The sequence below is a fragment of the Anopheles ziemanni genome, chromosome 3 (assembly GCF_943734765.1).
Source record: "Anopheles ziemanni chromosome 3, idAnoZiCoDA_A2_x.2, whole genome shotgun sequence".
Taxonomy (NCBI): domain Eukaryota; kingdom Metazoa; phylum Arthropoda; class Insecta; order Diptera; family Culicidae; genus Anopheles; species Anopheles ziemanni.
Window position 1 is genome coordinate 2,680,786 of NC_080706.1, and position 15,234 is coordinate 2,696,019.

At 45.1% G+C, this 15,234-nt stretch overlaps 3 protein-coding genes across 3 annotated transcripts; 2 read left to right on the top strand and 1 right to left on the bottom strand.

Moving 5' to 3' along the window:
* The first annotated feature begins 10,810 nt into the window (after window positions 1-10,810).
* Window positions 10,811-12,409, top strand: LOC131288584 (coiled-coil domain-containing protein 63). Its single transcript, XM_058317727.1, has 3 exons — window positions 10,811-11,876; window positions 11,945-12,116; window positions 12,184-12,409. The coding sequence occupies exons 1-3, from the start codon at window positions 10,811-10,813 to the stop codon at window positions 12,407-12,409; spliced, it is 1,464 nt and encodes a 487-aa protein (XP_058173710.1).
* A 69-nt stretch (window positions 12,410-12,478) lies between these two features.
* Window positions 12,479-14,367, bottom strand: LOC131283964 (protein-S-isoprenylcysteine O-methyltransferase). The gene is made up of 4 exons (XM_058312812.1): window positions 13,925-14,367; window positions 13,486-13,857; window positions 13,316-13,423; window positions 12,479-13,260 (listed from the first exon to the last, which is right to left on the bottom strand). Exons 1-4 carry the CDS (start codon window positions 14,114-14,116, stop codon window positions 13,078-13,080), a joined length of 855 nt encoding a protein of 284 aa, XP_058168795.1. The 5' UTR covers window positions 14,117-14,367; the 3' UTR covers window positions 12,479-13,077.
* Window positions 14,368-14,518: 151 nt separating this feature from the next.
* On the top strand, window positions 14,519-15,173 carry LOC131283966 (large ribosomal subunit protein bL20m). The gene is made up of 3 exons (XM_058312813.1): window positions 14,519-14,686; window positions 14,749-15,040; window positions 15,108-15,173. The coding sequence occupies exons 1-3, from the start codon at window positions 14,600-14,602 to the stop codon at window positions 15,122-15,124; spliced, it is 396 nt and encodes a 131-aa protein (XP_058168796.1). The 5' UTR covers window positions 14,519-14,599; the 3' UTR covers window positions 15,125-15,173.
* Window positions 15,174-15,234: the final 61 nt, after the last annotated feature.

A 15,234-nucleotide genomic window follows, 5' to 3' on the forward strand; every position in this document is an offset into this window, starting at 1 on the left:
AATTTTCCTTGACAATTTCTATTATTATTGCAATCCTCAATGATAATCTTTAGGATGTGTAAGTTCAGTTTGCATGAATTCAGTATGCAAATAATAAACATAATTTTAGCAATCCTTCACAAAACTGTGGAAAAAGTTTGATGACCTTTGAAACGAATAAATTCTCCACATTTCGATCAAGCGCATTGTGCCCCAGCTTCCCGTACGAGAGCTTCAGCTTGTATTGTTGTGAGCGAACCTAAAGCATATTCCGCGAGAAATGAGGCAGTCCGACGGATGGTGTTGTGTTCGTCTTGCGGCGCCAAAAGAGTAATGGCGACAGCACGCGAAACTCCCAATAGTTCCGCATTTCAGGGAAGTTTTTAATGTTCGGCTCTCGAGTTTTCTACTTTAGCGTCCACTGACGGTATAATCACACAACGTTCATAAATTATGCTGGCCTTCCGACCAGCTCGTGTGCCATAAGGACATCCATCCTTGAATGGATGCCGTAACATCCGATGTGTCACGCTTTAAAAGCCCACTCGATCACATGTTTCTCTCAGCGTCTTCCTGCAGGTCTAGTTCAACTCTTCTTTGTGCAGTTCTGAGCACGGTTGCATGCAAATTATCACAACCTCAGTGGTTCACATGTCCACCGCATACAATCAACATTGGAGGTCTCCACAAAAACAGCATTCTATTTGCTCCAATTAGAAAAATAGCTTCCTCGTCCCGCGCGGATGTGCCAATATACTCGATTGCTGCGGTATCATAACCGACGGAAGAATGTGTGTTCTGTTTTGTTTCAAGTCACGTAATGCGTCACCATGGCGACAGACAACGCTGCGACCAGCATTACACAAGGGACGATAAAATTCGGCGGAAAACCTTGGCCCTTTGCGATAAATTTTGTTCATGTTTCCAAATGGAATATTCACTTTGCAGAAGCCATGTTCCAAACAAATCAGAATCAATTCTAACCACATCCGAAAATACCGCGATTCATGGACATTCTATTACTGAACAAATTTCATCATTCACCCCATCGCTTCCACCGTGGTTCCACCCCTCGGCGTCGTTCCTTCCTCGTGCTCTCGGGAGGCAGTTCTACGTGACTAAGCATGGTTAGCTTGGTGGCGACCAGAAGCACTCTTGGGGCAGACTCCACAAGCCTCCCCTGCGGCCAGCCCATTATCTCCCTCACCTATCCCACACTCCTACCTCTTCCTCGGAGGGCGAACGGATGAACGTGCTCATAATGATCGGCTCAACAAAAACCCGTTTCGCGCGCTGTGAAACGAATGGGAGGCCGCTTCGTTCTACGCGGGTTTGGGCTCGATTTGGAGACGGAAATGGCAGGAAAAGCCACACCATGGGAAACAAATCGCGACCGAAACGCGTGGCGGCGGTTGCCGAGCAGAATGAGCCCGATCTGGCTTAAGGTAACTTCGGCTCACCTTGAACGGAAACTGTGGTCCATTGACAGCGCTCACTGGTTCCACTGGCTTTTTATTCCCCCGCTTTGTTATTCGTTGCGTTGGGTAGCATTTTTGGTGTACTTGTGGACAATTTAGTATATGCGTGAGTATTTGACGTGTTTCACGATCACGTGCAACCCTCCCGTCTATTGCGTTGGGGTTCCGTTAGGGCACCCGAGGGCTCCGACGGAACTGTGAAGATCAACCGATCAGTCTTCTTCAATCCGTGGATCGCAATCGCAACCGGGGTGGCGTTTTGCGTCTTGAGCTTAATTGCCTCCACCAAAGGCTCGTATTTCTAAATCTGCCCCAAAGCTCCCTTTGCCCAATTCACGCGCCGTTTGCGTGTTTTGTTTGCCATTGCGTCCGGCTGCGCAACATTCCTAAATCATCTTCATCTGCGCAAAACGCCAGACAGCAACCGAATGCGGCGCAACCGACCGATTTTTCAGCCCGCCAGATGGCATCACACCACGATGCGAGATCGTCCATTGTTAGCTGATGGCGGTGGTGCGTTTTCCATCATTCGCACTACCGTAGGCTTTTCATTTGCGTACTGTATCCTCGGTTGGCTGGAGCAAGGCCTCTTTTTCCAGCAGCCTTATTCAAATCCACTGTCAACCGTTTCGAAAGCGAACTCTAATCCGACCGAGTGCCGTTTGAAGTATTGTTTTCGTGACACTTGCCTAACGTGCAAAACAACAAAACCATTTGTTTGCACCTTTTCATTTTGCATACAGCGGGATGGTTTTTTTCTCCCTAGGAGAAAAGTTCAAACAATCAAGCAATGACACATTCGCTTTGACGATCTGCAAGCAACGTTTTGCTTGGACCAGTTTCACAGATCATGATCAACTCTTGCATGGGCAAATTGACTTCCTCCAAAAGGCCACTTTTGTCTCAAAGAAAAAACTATTTTTACGATTTCATTGTATTTAAAACATAGTTTAAGTACGATCTTTTACAATTCAATTGATGAGTTCATAAGAGACCAAAATTATCTGACCTTTCTTGGTTATAAACAGAACGTTTCCTTAATTCCAGCAAACACAAGATAGTAATCCTGCGCAATTTTTAACAATCTCTTCCCATCACACGCTTACAACTCCGACCCGTTAGACAGTCATTAACCTTTCTGTGACACAAAGTTGTTCGGTACAGAAACGGAAGAGCAAATGCCAAATCGACATACGTACGTTAGAAAACAGACCTCTTAATATGTTTCTAATTACAAACAGACAACAGTTTCTGCCTCAAACGTCCGCAAACCGAGACGTTCCCCGTATCAACTCCAGACACATGTTTGACGATTCATTCTCGCGTTCAACGATCGGCCATTAAAAAGGCGTAAACTGTAAACTGTCTGCTCGGTTGGTTGTTTTTTTTTCGGGCCAACCGTTTTAAATTCCACAGAGTGCTTCTGGGCGCGTTTGGTTACGCAGCGCTGGAATTGGTTGAAACGAATGCTGGTCGGGGCCAAAATGGTCGCTTTGTACCGCAAGGCAGCGAAATATGATTACGCAAAACGGGAAGCAAAAATGTTTGCCCGAAAATCGGCGATATCGAAATATTGCACGCCCCAGGTTTGCTGTGGCCAATCGATCATTTACGATTAATTGAATCAACGAGAAACGCTTGGGCCGGTTCTGCAACCAGCTCGGGGATCGCGGTGGCTAACTTTGGCAATGGCCACGATGGAAGATGCATCTTTCGCCGAATGCGAGATGTACGCCTTCATTCACCGGAGCTATCGAGCGATCGAAGCTTCTGGCCTCCACATTATGCAAGTGTTGCCAAATTAGCATCGGGCCAAACATAACACATTTGCATGCAATTGACTGTCGGCGAGGGAGGGAGAGGAAGAGTGGGACACGGGGGCAGTCCTCTCAGATCCATTTGCACGATACTGCGTTCCAAAACGCGTGAGGGAGGGAGGCTTGAGGCGAAAGGCGCCCACAAACGAATCATAAATTAATGTTTTACCACAACACCTTTTGCATGGTTTTTCCTGCGCGGCCACTTTCCTCCACTCCACGCAACCCGAGCTCCGGATACAACCCTCACCCCGCTCGGGGTGGTTTTGATCGACGGAGGTCATCGTGATGGAATTGGAAAAGTGTATGCACGTTCATCACATTGGCACATTATCCGCCAGGGTTTTGCATCGCGCGCCACCGCCCATATCCAGCAACATCATGCCCATCATCAACATCAGCATCTGCATGTGCACACAATGGCCACATTTACTCAACACAGCCCATTCTGCCCAACCGTTCCATCAACCATAACCTTCCCTCGCGCGCCTTCTCTTCTCGGTTCCTCCAGTTGACCCGTTGGCTCGGGAAATGATCGGAGGCGGAGGATGTACGGAGTGCGGAAAATTTCATCTCGATCTGCGGGCCCCAAATGACCACGCGTTCGATCAACCACCGGTAGCCTTTGCCGTGAAATGAAGTGTAGAAGGTAAAGGAAAACTTCACCACGGACGCGACGCGGATTGGCACTCGGTTGTCCTCGTCGGGGGTTTGTTATTACCACGTGCCAAATCGATTAAAGCTTGCCCAGCTGGCCCTCGCTGGAGGCCAAGAAGATTGATTTGATTCAAAAATGGTACATTGAAGAAGTCGACGCCCCCGTGGGTGCAATTTGAAATGAATTTCAGTCAATAATTCGATTAAAGCAATATTCTTACATTGGTGGATGTTTTGAGAGACATAAGATAAATTTTTCACACCTACCATGTTTGTATTAAAGGTGCATTTGTTTAATCCATGTTTGAAATGCATCTTGTTCGAAAATGATGAACCTTCTTGTATGAAAATACCAAAACGTAATCATACCATCTTTTGCTTATAGCATTGTAATTGAAATTTGCACATTATCGGTAAGCTTTTCCGCTCCTCATCTGCTCTATTAAAAACAAGGAAATCTGCATGCTTTGAGGAACTAACAACGTTTTTGCTCGGCAAAGTATCTTTCCATTATTGCAATATTCGCCATTTCCACGCCCGAGGGTTTGTCGCTTCCGCTATCATTCAGCTCTATTATCGTTTCTCACCGCTTCTCCCGCTTTTCTTGCGACCGGATGGATGCGAATCTTTGGGTCGTGTCTGCTTCGCAAAAAAAAAAAAAAATCCGACCACCTGATCCCCAATTAGTTTCCATCAAATCATTATGAAACGATGATGATGCTACTTTCCGTCCACCGTCTCAACATCTTTCGGACGTGCTCGAGAGATCGGTAATTTGTTTATTGATGATTAGAAAAACACTTTCACGCCTCACTGAATAAGATTTTGTTTGTGTGGCCAACAGTAGCTGCGGCAGTGAGAGTTCTTTTTAAAATTCCACTTGTACTTTTCTCTGGCACTTCAACAGAGCCTGTGAGAAAAGGCAATCCTTTTTCCATTCTCCGCGAAACAGAAGCCACCTATCACAGTAATAATATGTACTCAGCGGCGGATCGTGAAAAGACCTACGATAAAAAGGTCCGTTTATGATAGACAGCAGTCCCCTGTCTCGATCGTGTCTGCCTCGAGCAGCTCCGTGTCGATCCGATGGCAGCTCATCATAATTTGATGCACCACTGTGATGAAACCCGATTCGTCCGTCGGGCGGATTGCATCAGGCGCGATCGAGCGTCGCTGAATGGACGGAAATGGTAGATAAAAATTCGAAAGACAACATAAACATGCCCAAGAGATCCATTTCCGTTCCACCGCCGGTGGGCAATAAACCGCGGACGGTTCGGAGGCTGTGGCAATTAAAATGCAAACTCGCAGAAGACGTCGATCGTCATGTACACACACACAAACACAGAGAGAGAGGGGCAGGAAAGTGACGCAATGGCGTGCCGCACATTTGCAGCCTTCGACATGCACTTTTCCTGTCGATCACGCACGGTTCTATTTGGGCATGATCGGAAGCGAGCGAAGGGCCGGGGGAATGCAAATGGTAGTTGCGGTCACAGACACTTTCACAAGACACGACACAGGCAGGCTATGGAAGGTAAGGCCACTAATCTCATGTGTTTGCCATGCGTTATGCTTTACTTATCACTTTCCCGTTCATCCACCGCACGAAGTTTCGCCCATCGGAAGGCCATATTAATGCTTACGCATAGGAAATGGAAATAAATGCAAACTGCTTTTCCCGAGCGAAGGGTAAAATTAGGGCTTCCTACGCGCGTACAATTGTCGATAGTTTGTGTAGCAAAGAAAAGCACCTATTGCTCCTATTGCTTCTTACTGAATTTAGGGCCCGTTTCGATTCCTTCCTTCCTTCCTCTTCTTTCACTAGCAGATGGGTGGGAAAACTGCCGTTCGGTAGTTGAAAGGTAATGGTGCACTCGAAAGGCAAATAATGTTTGCCGCAACAACGAGACGACGACAAAGACGAAGAGGCTCGTTTGCTCGCAGCTTTACAATGCGCACGCGGTCACAACGAGATTCTTCATTTCCCCATTGCGCCTTTCGAACTCATTGGCCATGAAACAATTTTCTTGCTATCTTCTTCCTGGGTACCTGTGCGAGAAAAAAAAACTAAAGACTGGAAAATGCATCCGAACATCATGTGGAGGAAAAGAAAAGATGGAAACTAACGTTGAAACGTGCATTGCATGTGCGGGGAAAAAACATGCTCACGTGCGTATTTGCAACGCAGCATGCTTTGATGCATGCAGAGTGGATTGAATGGTTTCTAGATGATTGATTATTTACTAAACTTGCTGAAACGTAGATGGCATATACCAAAAACGGGATGATATCCATATTTAATTTTACTGATGTTTGTTCTTTCAATGTTTTTTTCAGTTTTCTTTACCTTATAATCTTTTCAAACCAACGCTTAGGTGACGCTTATTTTCAATGAATCCTCCACGAAACACTTCACCTACAGGTAATAACCATAATAAAGGTAGACTACACAACCATTTAGTACCGGCACATGACAGCGGGTTAAAAGCGGCGTCATGCTCTCTGGAACCATAACCCTTTTTCGGCCACCGTGTGACGGAACGGTTGCTCGGTGGTGGCTTCAGTGTGTGATTTACTAGGTCATACCGAACCTAGGCCAGCGTTGGGAAATCCTGTTCCATAGCGTGACTTCGCACTCGGCTCGGCAGTTTGTTTATCTTTTCCTGAGAAGGAAAGCCCGACCACACGGGAAAACGCAACTAGACATGCCCATTCCCACAACCCAATGTTGGGGCTTTAAATTGTTATATGGGACGTCAGTAGATAGACTGTTTTTGTGACCGATTCGGGAATGGGAAAGGGTGAATGTCCGTGCCTTTGCCAGTTGATCATGAACTTGTTTGGCGGGTCGTTAATAACCCCGAAATTCCACCCAAATTAGGCTTTCGGGTGGTGTCAGCAATGCACGCAGATGCATCTTTGCCATAACAATAGAGTTTTAGGGGTAGATAGCCCAATGTACTATTTTGACCCCCTGCCCTGCACTCGCGACTACACTCCCAAAGTAGTCAAAGGGTGCACGCCAGTTCCCAGGATTGTTGACGATTGTGGTTCGTGCGTCCGTGTTTACCCATGACGCACCCATTTTCCCCTCACCGGTTGGAAGTAATTAAGAATTTTTATTTCAATTGTCTACCGAATTCGACAGACATTTACGCTTTTCCACTTCCGCACCCAGCCCAGGTGGGAGGTATTTCCTTTTCTTGCAGTGATTTTCTCGAGCCTAATAAAGCCCTCTCCCGGGCGTTTTTTCTCACCTTCGCATCCATTTTATCTTTTGAAGAAAGTTTTCTCACCACTGTCACAACCCCATGGTGTTTCTACGCACGCGACTTTGAATGGAGACCGACTACCAACTGTTCTCAGATCATCACTTTCTCTTTTGGTGCGCATTCAGGTGTTCGCAGCTAAGAATTACACTGTGTTTTCCCATGCACACTTCATCGAGCGATCGCCCTACGAACATCTGGTTCGAAAGAGAGTGAAAAAGGAAAACCACAAGAGGAAGAAAAAAAAATTAAACCATTTCCTAGTTGAGCTTCAAAGAAACCACTACCACCGCCGAGATCCGTTTGCTAAATTGTTGCACTAACGAACACAATTAACACTCGATAACATCAAGGATAAACCTTACCGGACGTAACATAACCTTTTTTAACCTTCTTGAGCTAAGGTAAAGGGGTCGAGGGGGAAAAGACGAGCAAGGCTGGTTCTTCAAGCCATAATGTTTCCGCGATGAAGCACCCCACCGGCTTGGGTAAAGGAAATCGATCATTTACAACCAACTGACCCGACGTCAAATGAACCGTTAAATAGTTATTCACTCTTCATTGCGTTGCCTTCGTATATGAGCATCACGGGGATTCTGTTTTGTTAAGTTTATCTATTTTTGTTTGCATTGTTGGTCTGACCTAGGCCTTTCCAAGCGAGCCGCCTTATGTTTCATGACCTCTTATTGTAAAAAAAATAACGCGTCCTTCAGAGGAATGCATCAACCGATAAATGCACGATAAGTTGTATTTGCGTATTTTGTGAGTCTAGGGGCATAAGAAAACATGGTTTGAATATCAAACGGTCGACAAAAGTCATGATCAGGATAGAACAGTCTTAAATATTGTAAGGAAGTAGATACATTGTACGGGTGAACATATATTTTGTCCGTGAAAACCTTGTCTTGACTATTTGCAGGATACTCTATTGTACCATAATTTAAACGTTTAGTTTATGTTCTTTTTTAGTTAATAGTTAATTACGATTTTGCATGATTCTATGTGTGAAACAAAATGAATCTGAAATTATAACAAATTTTTTTCTTACATCAATTCAGCTAATCGAACTTTACTACTGTTTTTCTATCGGTAACAACATATTTTGGCTAACTTTACCAACACCAGACATAATACGCTTGTAGTTTCAAATACCAGACCACTGTAGTAGCTCTCATGTCGAAATGTGTTCCTTATGTGCTTATACATCTTAAAGTCGGAGAGGCTTTAGTAGAAAAGTGCATGGAGACGGTGCGGGGCCGTTGTTATTAACTGTGCACTTGGATTTTCGTTTGGACGCTCGACTGCAAACTGCAACAACCAACAATTTTCGCAATCAAAGTGTGTGCCCGCCCACCTGCCCTTCCGCTTTCCCCGCCCTCGGCGCTGTGTCTGCCTGACTTGTGTCCAACTTCAACCGCGACCGATTGTTATTTTGGATGCACTCGAGTGAAAATGCAGCTAGCTTGACTGTGGCTTCGGTAGTCTCGGCACGTCAAGCAATGCGCCCCCGAAAAGATGATGCTATAATGGGCCACCGGCAACTAATGTATGTGTGGCTCGGTGTTCCGTCGGTTGTAGTACCCGTCGTACCTCGTCGTACCGTCATCCCCGCGGAACGGGCAAACATTGTGACACAGCCAGCCATTGCGCCATCACGACGCATTGTGGCCGTTTGAGTTTGGTCAAGTTCGAACGAAGTAAGAGACCAAAGTCACGGAGGCTTCTGGGTACTGCAAGCAGTCAGGAAACGCATAAGCATGTTCTTAGATATATACTACAAGATACCATACAAAAAACAAACCAAGGATTATGATGTCAGCCGTGCTGGAATGGTTCATGGCATAAACGACACTTCGTAAGGTATGCCGTAAAAGAAATGGTTAATAGGTCTAGACAAAATTTATTTACAAACAAACGACAATGCTCTATAAATGTGTTGCAAAAAATATGTTTAATTGTTTTGCATAAATATTTTGTCTTATCTAACTTGCAAAAATTACGTTGGTGTCAGAAAAGTTCTTACTAGCAACAAAAAGCACACAAAAACACCCAAAACGGAACTGGAACTCTAGCCTTAAAAGAAGAAACCAAAAAATGCTAGGTCTTGGGAATGTACATAGGTCATTCGTTTAATTAACAACATTGCATAATTGCTTTCCGGAAACCTTCGGCATAGAAACTAGCCATATGGAGAAAATAAAAAAATAAGTTTGGAAAGGACAGTTCTCAGCGTACTCTGCATGCTTTACGGAAATTGAACCCAACATCAGGAATGCACGACAGTGGCCCTTAAAATAGTTGAAATGCTTCTGCCCTATTTCTTGCTGACCTACAAATGACACGTTTTTATTTTGACTATGATGGAAAAAAAACCAGGTTCATGAGAAACGAACCGGTTGTAAGCAATACTCGAGGAAATTATTGATGTTATATCCTCTTTGTTTGTGGCTTTTTGTTTTAGTTAAAAAATGCGCTATTTCAAGTAATTAAAGAAGATGAATTTATGTCTCAACTCTTCCTGATTGGGTTTAATTTTTCATTCCTTGGCTAAACATCTACAATCTCCACCATGGAATCAGGGAAAGCTTTGCTATAGCTCCCAATTGACTATGGTAACCTTCACGATATCGATCAAACAGATCGGCGGCTTTTGCTCTTCCGCTGGTGCATTTTTCCAATTCCGGAACACAACGTTCAGTCGTTTGAGGACATTCCTGGTGGACGCCGGTGCGTTCCGGGCATCAGTGGGGGCATTTTCGCGGTGTCTTTTTAGGACAAACAAAAACGCTCCATTCAATGAAAGTGAACCCGTGAAACAAAGGTAAACGAAATAGAAATCGATTGTTCGGCGCGATATTCAACGCATAAATAGAATCACCCCCCTTTCGCAGCGGATTCACGCGTCGGAAGTGTCCCATTTCTTTTTTTTTTGTTTTTGCTCTTGCTTTCCGCTGTGCCTATGCGCTTCTTTTTATTTTGTGTAGTGATCACGCTTCGTTTAGAAAAACGAAAAGAAAAACCATTCACACCATTGTTTTTCGCGCCCGTGAACACCCACTTCACCCGCGCCAAACAAGCTGCGTTGCAGATGATTTTTTGTTGTTGTCTGCAGTATCTCTGCAGTAAATTCTTTTTCCGCGAGGTTTTCGTTGTGTGTTTTTTTTCTCTCTCTCGTTTTGATCCAATCTCTTTTCTTCCGTTTTCCATTTCCCAACTTTCCCAACGGTTCGTGATGATGCTTGCGAACCCACCAACGCCGGTGTCGGACGATTGATTTCCTCCTTTCTTCGCAATCCCTGTATGTGCGTATTCATCTTCAATCAAATGATTTATTTATGCTAATTATTGCACAAAAGTTGTTTGCGGTTGCACCGGCGTAAAACATTATTTTCGTAAGTTTCGGTTCCGGTACACTGTGTTTACACCGCCGAGAGAAAGGCTTCACTCCTTCTCTGTCTCGACGTGGTCCGAGGCTCAACAGCACATGTGTGATGTTGTTATTTGTTTAAACCATCATATTTTCCTTTTCCTTCCTCTTCTGGATGAAAATAAGGGAAATCAAAGCGGCATCAGTAGTTTCGACCGCGTAGAACCACCCGACACCGCAATGTCTAGCCAACCGAAGATGGCATCGGAAGTCGGTGCCGCCGAACAATACGAGATGGATCAGCTGGCCGAGGCGGAGATATCGCGCCTCCAGAAGCTCCTCCGCACGCTGCAGAACGAGCGGGCCACCTTCATGGAGGCGAAATCGAAAGCGTTGCGCAAGTTCGAGAAAAACATTCGAGTACTGGAAAAGGAGAAGCATCAGCTGCAGTTGCAGCTGAACTGCGAGGAAAACGGAACACACTCGAAACGTGAGCAGGAGCTGGAGACGGTACTGGAGCTGGCGTACGACCGGCAGGAGAAGGCACAGAATGCGCTCAAGGCGAAGAAGGACAGCCTGTGGGAGCTGGAGGGGCACATAAAGAAGATCCACCGAGAGATCGCCGAAATCCGAAACAACGAGGTGACGGATAATCTCTACAACGAGACAATTGCCAAGGCGCAGCAGTCGGTGAAGAAGCTCGAGAACCGGCTAGACGTGGTCAATAAGCGAGCGGGAGCGGTGATGGCGGAAAATGCCCAGCTACGCCAAACCATCGATCATATGCTGACGGAACGGGCGACTTTCAACATCATGTGGGAGAAGCTAGTCAACAAGCTGAACGAAGGTAAACGCTACATGATCGAGTTGATCGAGCAAGCAACCTCGGCGTACGATACACGTGAGGAGCTGTGCACGAAGCTGCAGATACTCAAGGACAAGGGCCAGAGCGATAAACTGGCCCACATCCAGGAGATGCGTGAACTTCAACGAAAGCTGGATCACGACGCGAAACTGCAGGAGTTCCTCGGCATTAAGGGTCAACGGAGGGCCAACGCTGAGCTGGAGGAACGCGAAGCCCAGAAGCGCAAGAAGATGCTCGAACATCTCGAAAAGCAGTACCAAGAGTACGAGCAAATTATGACGCGCATCATGAACTTCTCGGGCGAGGACGACATCGACCGGCTGGTGGCCAAGTTTATCAAGAAGGAGGAGGAAAACTTTGCCCTCTTCAATTACGTCAACGAGCTTAGCCACGAGGTGGAAACGCTTACCGAAAGTGTTCAAATGCTTCAGGACAACATAAGTAAATGGGAGCAATATCAAATGCTATTCTGTCTATTCTCTACTTACCCCGCCTGTTTTCATCCACAGCGGAACAAATTGCAATCAACGAGTCGAAGGAACACTCCCAGGATGACAACATCGATGCACTGCGGATGGCCGAGTTGAAATGCAAGGAAGGTGCCGATGCTGCGCTGGAGATCAAGCTGAAATGGGACGTGAAGTTAGACGAACTGCTACGAATGGCCGAACGGATATACAAGTATGATAATTACCCGACGATAGCACTGCATCACCCGGTTAATCCACGTGTCGATTTTACTTCACAGACTTCTCATGTGCGACGAAGCACCGATTTTGAACCTTCTCAACAACGAGCGCCGTGTGACGCTGAACAATGCCAAACTGTTCCTCGGCATCATCGAACGACGCGTCCTGAGCATCATCAGCAACGTGACTTACATTGAACCGACCACTAAGATATTGGGCAAGAAAGATCGCGTGCCTAACTTCAACGTGAAGGAGTCGGCCAAAGTTCGCATCGAAAGAAACTAGGATGCGTGAATGCGTAAATTTTCTATTAACAATTATTTTTATTTCTTTTTATAACCATTCTGTCTGGCACTGAGTTTTGTAGGAAAAAAAACAATACACATAAATTAGTACAACCATACTAAGCCTAAGGTGTAGAAAAAATATAAATATACCTTTTTATAGAGCTTTTACACTGTATTTGGTATGTGTATTAATGTGCTTTTCTTTGTAGAGTAATCGACCATAAGACATCGGACTTATGCGAAGCTATCAGTCGACTGGTTATCGATATAAATGCTCTATTCTATTGCATCCCATTGTTGCACCGGCATGACTTTCCTATTTTAAGCATATGCAGCTTGAGCTATTTTTAAGTTGCCTTCCTGCCGAGGGGCCGATTGTCACCTATTGTAAGATGATTGATTCTAGACCATCGATGACGCATCAAGGTCGTCACAGTTATCATAACTACCCGAGTATCGTCGTTTTCCTCCATTAAGAAACCCTGCGCTGTCGGTTCCGCCACTAACGCTCCTTTTTCTTTCCATGCTTACCCTTGCTTCTGTAACAACTCGATCGAATGGGTCCTCCAATGGTAGACTACCGCCTTCCCGAATGCCTTCAGTCTCATCTCCCTTACCCAAGCGGAAATTGTGTTGATCCTCCAAGTCGGGATCCTGCTCTAAATATCATGGTTCCACGCGGAACCCATGGATGTAGGGAAGACCGGTGGGAACACGCTCCTGATATTGAACGTACTCTTCGCCAAAGAAGTTAAGTAGTGTGATTTCTTCCATCAGTATTCGATCGTGGAAAAATTTCCAGCTGGCGATGGCGTAGATCACGAAGCAAACAGGATTGCCTAGAGTGATCTAGGAACATTTTGGTATAAGCATTTGCTTCATTTACTACTTCCATTCATATTACCTGCGTTCCGACGGACCAGTAGAACCATCCCACGTAAGACGGGTGCCGCATCCAGCCATAAACTCCATGCGTAACAAGTTCATGCTCGTTATGTCGCTCGAATTGTACCTAAAACGATTTTACTTTAAGTTATGCGGAGCAAGTACATATTTTCCATCACAAATCCTTACTATGTGACTGAAGTTTTTGCTAGCCGTTATCATTGCCACCTTTCGCAGCGATTCGCCGGCGAAACACATCAATACGCCAAGGATCCATAATAGTTTGTAGGTTTTCATGTCGGGAACAAAATGTACTTCGACGAAGAACTCCACCCAACTTGCCACGGCGGCTAGGGCGTAATGTATCGAGTGGTTCAATATAAAGGAATCCGGTGATAGGGTTTTAGGATTGCAAATGGCAATTCCCAGATATTCGGAGTAATGAAAAAGTGCCATAAGTGTGGCGTAAATACCAAATGGTTTGTATCGTTCGCCAGCGTATACAAACACAACAATGCCGGCTGATAAAACAGATCCCAAGAAGGTAGCTCGCACCGCAACCTGTTTAGGAAAGAAAAGAAAAAATAATGATACACCCTTTTTACCAAGTCACTTTTGGCTTACTCACTGCATAATCGCGCGGCTTGTATCTTATTTTTATGATTACGTTTAGAGCCACATAATATCCCAGAACCAGGCCAACTTTGGTCCAAATCGCCTCTTCGCTCCACCAAGCGTCTACTCCATAGAATACCAACAAACTGGACAATCCTCCAAGGAAGCACCACAAGCTGAGTTTTCCTTCATGACACAGTATCATTGTGCCGGCTGCTGAATTCACTTTAAAGTTAGAAAAGGGCGTCTAAATTCACTTCAAAAGCTTCACAATGCTAATGTACAAACAACCGAATGTAAAATGTATCGTCGAAAATCACTGGCATACGAATTGTGCTTCAAATAATCACTCAAGGTCCTGTTCTATGATGGTAAGTAATATGTTTGTGCTAATATTGACGGCACTCGAGGATGTGTGTTAAAAACAAGTTTTGTCGTACCATCTGGCATTATCACTTGATGCTGCCGGGTCGGGTTTTACAGTCCAGGGGTTAAAATAATTGTTGTTTTGGTAATTTGTTTTGATGTGCAGCAGCGGCCTCTACCGTGATATTTCGTTACGAAAAATGACAGCTGTTATGTCATAAACAGAATTGCACATGTTTGTTTTGATTTTCCGGCGAGAAAACAGAGTCCGGAAAAATTGCACTAAAAATCCAGAAAAACTCGGCATTCAGCAACCAAAACCATGGTTTTTACCTCGGTCGTCAACTTTGTCCGGTCTCGGGGGCCTGATGAGTTCTGGAGAAAGCGTAGGATTTTCAAACTGGCAGCGGTAAGTGAAACAACAACCTCACGAGATCCCGAGCACAACACTGAAAGTGGTTCTATCTGCAGCACTTTATTGGACGTCGGAGAAACTGCTATTCAATTACCATTCGCAACGTAAATCGGGCTCTTGCTTACGCCACGAAAGGACGTGAGCTTAAAAAACAGGATATGCGTGAACTGTGGACGCAGCGAGTAAATGCCGGCTGCGAGCAACATGGAATGCAATTTGCGGATTTCCAGTACGGCCTGTATCGCAACGATATTCTGCTCAATCGGAAGGTGTTGGCAGATTTAGCAATCTGGGAACCGAGAACGTTTGAAGCACTAGCGAAAATAAGTCAGCAAATACCGGAAGATGGTGAGATTTCGTCTAGGACGACGTATTGCAGCTTATTCAATGACACTTTTTGCAATTTTCATTTCAGGCAGCGGTGATAAGTAAAACAAGTGGAAATACGTAGCAAACACAATAAACTGATTATAACCGTTAGTTATTAGCCTGTTAATTCCCGAAATGAATCGAAAAGCAATAAAAATTAACTTCTACTCTCT